Source organism: Montipora capricornis, chromosome 9 (genome assembly GCF_036669925.1).
Source record: "Montipora capricornis isolate CH-2021 chromosome 9, ASM3666992v2, whole genome shotgun sequence".
Lineage (NCBI taxonomy): Eukaryota > Metazoa > Cnidaria > Anthozoa > Scleractinia > Acroporidae > Montipora > Montipora capricornis.
This window is the reverse complement of record NC_090891.1, coordinates 32,651,159-32,656,158: the sequence shown is the minus strand read 5'-3', so window position 1 is coordinate 32,656,158 and position 5,000 is coordinate 32,651,159. Positions and strand designations below refer to the sequence as shown.

The 5,000-nt window shown below is 41.4% G+C and overlaps 1 protein-coding gene and 1 pseudogene across 1 annotated transcript in view; one reads left to right on the top strand and one right to left on the bottom strand.

The window, feature by feature from the left end:
- The window catches only part of LOC138014993 (ATP-dependent DNA helicase RecQ-like), a 3,760-nt pseudogene extending 3,519 nt beyond the window's left edge, over positions 1–241 (bottom strand).
- LOC138014994 (uncharacterized) overlaps positions 1–5,000 on the top strand; it is a 5,927-nt gene that overhangs the window by 378 nt on the left and 549 nt on the right. The window contains exon 2 of the mRNA XM_068861884.1: positions 3,869–5,000. This exon is cut by the window's right edge and continues 549 nt beyond it. Coding sequence (XP_068717985.1) covers positions 3,895–4,812 — 918 coding nt within the window. The 5' untranslated portion in view covers positions 3,869–3,894 and the 3' untranslated portion in view covers positions 4,813–5,000. The remainder of the gene's footprint in view (positions 1–3,868) is intronic.

Here is a 5,000-nt window from a genome sequence, read left to right as displayed (position 1 = left end):
CCTCATGAGACTGTCTGACATTTGCCGTTTGATTGAAACGCGATGCGAAATCATTATCTTCAAAAGCTTGCTACAGTATCAGTGAAATCTTAGTTCATGGCGTTTTTCGGGCGATATCATTAGTAAAAACCCGCTCGAAACTTCACTTTGGGAAGCTTTTTGCTCCGATTAATTCAGCACTTACTTCGAATTGAACGTCGTGGGTTATTGCATTTGTCACGCCACAGTTATTCAGGCCTTTGTTACCCTCAGCTATATAGACCTTTTCGGCTTGTACATTTTGTTTTCCCAATACAGATCATGTGATAAAATTTACTCAGGAGGCTTGGTCCTTTGTTTTGTTCATTAAAAAGAGTGCATGCAGGCATATTCATGCTTGCATGCCCTCATTTTAATGAACAAAACAAAAGACCAAACCTCCGGAGTATTATCACATGATCTGTATTGGGAAAACAAAATGTACAAGCCGAAAAGGTCTATTGACATGACATTTCCATTCTGCTTCATAATCTCTTTGTTTACGCGAAAGGGCTTTTCTGCTTGATTGCAGACAACAAACGTTTATCAGCTCGCTTTCATGTTGAGCACTTCGTCTCTTCCGAAAAAATCGAAGCGTACTTCTTCGCCGGTGGAAAATGCGCATCATTAAGAAAGTGTAGAAGTAGGAGTTCGAAGTTTCGTAAGGTATTTGTCAGTGTCTGTCGCGCCGTGTTTGCGGAATTGTATCATCTTAATTAGCTTTTGATGATTGTACATTCAAGTACCGGTCATTAATAAGATAAGTGAGAAATTGGATAAGTGGCCCCGTATTTTGTAGTTAAGCCGAGAAATTTTATATGTAGTATGACCCTAATTGAGTGATGACCACGGACGTGTTGACTTGAACAGGTGTGGGTTTCTATGCAAAAAACAAAAAGGTAACAAAAAATTTCCAAATGGACACGGCAGCTCACAGGAGAACAAAAATTTTTCCTTGGACAGAACTCAAGCTCTCCTCTCTGCCTGACGATAAGTGACTGGAATTTTCCATAAGCCGATTTCGATATATCTGTTAAGTGCCAGCCGGTAGCTTCTGTGTCAGTCAATCGCATGTTGTTGGTAAATCAAGTGAAACGGCCGAGAAAGATCTCAATCGTGGGACAATACAAGATTGACTCAACGAGAGAGAGGCTCAAGTGACTCAAAAGCAAGAGAGGACGAAATAAGAGAACGAATCCCCAATAAATGGTCCTCTTCGCCCAATGATCGGTTTTTTCTAACTTTACTTTTTTAGGGAGGCACCTGATTGCATGGCCAGTTGTAATGACGTAATGAAAAATTGAAATATGCTCGGCATTGGGAACGAGAACATAAAATAGCTTTTCGAAACTAACAATAGATTTTCAGAAAAAGCTATGATTGGCATGGGGATCCGTTCTCGTACCTTAAAAGGGACAGCTAGTAGCAAGGAGCCGCGGAAAACGGAAAACTGAGACATCATGTTTATTCCAAGCTGAGTTTTGATGCATCTTCTCTCGAGCTGTACGTGGGCTCAGCGTTTCAGTGTGAAAGTGAGTGCTGTCGTGGAAACTGGGAGCAGTGACTGGTATTTTTTTAAAAACAGCTGCACATTTTTGAAGCAAGAGGGTACCGGAAATGTGCGTGAAAGTATTAAAAAAGCGAAGAAAGGTGTGCATATCTTTAGCCAGTGTGGCAGGCGTTACTATTTTATAAGCAACGGAATAATTTCAAAACAATGGCATGTCAGTTCATTGTTTGAATTTAAACTTCTGTTCTTGTGAAATTTCTGGCTCCTTTTCAGCAAAAGGGTTACCTTTTGAGAAATGCTGAGCGTAGCTGAGCAAACGTCAATTTAAATTTATCGTCGTGCTTGAGAATAGATTGTTTAGTAGAGCGCGCGATTGTTAATATCAAGAATAGGCTGCTGCCTCGCTAAGGCTCGCCAGCAATTATTAAGAGATATTTGAGCGGATGACCTTTCCAAAGATTGTCACTTCGTGGAATATTAGCGACGAATAACAACAATGGTTCCGTCACGCAACGGACGTTTTTTAAGTTTATATGAACCGTTTCACCTTTTTTACCGTTCCTTTCATATACTTTTTGTCCTACCTCGACCTTATGTCTAGAAATGCTAGTAATTAGATGCATTTCAAATTTTTATATCCACCACAAAGTGTCCCTTCAAGTCAATGCAGTTGCTACCTATTTCTAGCAATGAGGTGAGTGTAAGGTTTAACGTTCTAGCCCAGGTTATTCGAGGCATGATCAGTGCTAACCATCGTTAAGGGCCCACTGACGTATTTTTTGGGGTGCGTTGCTAAGGATGTAATGGTTAAGTAATTTGAGAGAATTTGGCATTATTTTGGTCAGTTTCCAACTTTTGTAAGCCAATGACCCTAAATATGACGTCATCCGCCGATGGTCACGTGATCAATAAAAGAAAACTCTAAATTGCTACGCAATTTGGGTATTTAATCGATGGTTTGATAATTTGTATTCGTTTTTGCATCCAGCCAAGCATGGTTTTCTTTTTATTTTGAAAAATGTTCTTTTTGAAGACGATAACGATACTGAAATACCCATAACTTTTTCAAAAAAGATTATTTTAAAAAATCAATGCTTAGCTATATTCTGTATTTGGGGATGAAACGTGCCATATAAAAAAAAATTAATTCAATTTAAAACCGCCGGAAATTTAGCTTTTTCCTCAAACCGGAAGTCAGTTCGTTTACGCATGCGCAGTTGATCTGAGAACGAGCGCGAGGAAGGGCGAGGAAAAACCTTCGATGGAAACAACAGTTTGTGCAGTGACTTTTGCTTGTGAGTGGGTTTTCTTGTCAGCTCATGATATGATGACGTCAGTTACCGGAAGTAAAATTTCCCTTCCTTAGCAACGCGCGAAAAATCCGTCTGTAGGCCCTTAAATACCATTAGGAAACCTTTTGGTTCTCTCTTAACCAACGGTTAGCGCTAACCACGCCTCGAGCAACTGGCCCCAGACACGACATAGTTTTGATGAAGTTGGGGAGACGATCAAGGGGACACTTTGTGACGCTTATTGAAAGCTGCGTGCATCTAATTACATCTCTGACTTCAAACTGACATTGGACATTTCGTTACAATTACACGACGCAATATCCCATGTTAATATTGACAAGCTTACCGCTCTGAAAAGAATAAAAACAGGCAGAATTACAGCTTTAGTTCAACAAGAAATAGCGTTTCTAAGCTATGCTGATCTACAGTATTTTCGTCTAAGAACCCCGTTGAACACGGTTAACTTTCAATTGTTTTGCTGGGTACTACTATTTCAATACTCTAAAAAGTCGATTTTTCGGGAGGTTGTCTCGTTAGTTTAGTGGATATCGGAAACTGCAGGGTGAAGCCATCGATCCAGGTTCAACTCTTTGCTTCGCCTATTGTGAATCTTCTCAGCTTGTTTAAAATCTTTGTTTCGTTGAAGTAGATTTGAAGTCTAAAGTAGTCTGTACGTCGTATAAGTTGAATAAAAAGTGAAATGTCAGTTTGAGGGATGGAAAGAAGAGATTGGTATGAAAGGAGAAACCTTAAATAACAATGACCACAACCAGGTTTTCTGAGCCTGCGAGACTCAGCACCCCAGCGAACCATTGTTTTAACGAAAACCGCTGGTCACCAACCTGGTTCTGGTCATTGCTGTCTAAGGTCTTCCGTATGAAAGACGCAAAAATTAACTCGTGAGTGATGTGGCTCTAAATCGTTTATAGACTACTCCGTTTTGTTTCAATCTGTGCCTCATTTGAGGTTACATTCGGGAGACCGCCATACCGGTCTGCCATTTTTGTATCGCCTCTGGTCTCAATGTAATCACCATTATACTTTGCAGCTTATTGCCTGAACCCTGTAGAGAACATGGATTCGTCCCCACTTCTCAAATTCACAGACCTGCTGTCTTCACATGGGGAAAATTGCTCAGATGAGATGTGTATATTGCCACAGTGCGTTAACTGGAAGCTTGAGCTCGCCAAGGGTTCTAACAAACCACCAAATCACATCAAGAGCAATCGGAGTCCAATCGGTTGCCATGACGGCAAGTGCGCTAATGAAGAGTTTCCTTGCAAAGTTGAAACTAGCAGGGAAACTGCTGTGTTGAAGCAGCTGGTGGAAGACCTGATGGAACTTGAAGCAAATAATTTTCCGAGTTGTTTCGAAGAGAGTTTTAGTGACAAGGCCTCACAGGATGGCTTTCCGGAATTCAATAAGGATGGTTTTCCAATATCGTGGAATCCCCAAAGAGACCAGCACCAACTACCCATTGAAGTGACGACAAATAACGGAGAAGTGAGGATGCCCTGCAGGGTAGGACAGGGCATGCGCAGTGAGGTTCCGCTTCAATCAAACACCTGCGTACTCAAGGGGCACAGAGTCGCACAGTTTCCAGATAAAACAGAGATGTTGATTACCGCGCGAATGAAAAGTCAAAGGCAGGAAATTGGCGACGACAAAGCACCAGGGAATTACCTTGAATTAGGTTCCCTGGCTCCTGAGTTGGAGACTTTCATTCCAATTGATCTTTATTTGAATCCATCAGGGATGACAGAGAATACTGCGGCTGAAAATGTGGAGAAAAAACCTTGCCCGAAGGAGAGAGAGCCTATAGAAGAAGCGGCCAAAGCAAAACACAGTAATATCAAAAAGCTGTTTGGAATTTTGGCCGAAATACTGGGGTTGTTTGAGGGACATCATTTCTCGGAAGATCTCGAGGCGTTTTCTGTTGAAGTTTTACAAAGAGCGCTGGCAGAGCTCCGGGGAGCAATTCGCTCTTTATGAACTCAAGATATCAAAGGACAAACTGAATTTGCTCATTTGAAACAAAGTGGTTTTAAAGTGTGGCTATTAAGACCTGGAAGACCGGAAACTAAGGAGTCTTAACTGGCTTTAACTAGCGGGAAATTCCCGGGGATTTTTCGGGTGGGAAGTAACCCACTACGGTTTGAACCCAGGAGTCGTACGATCGT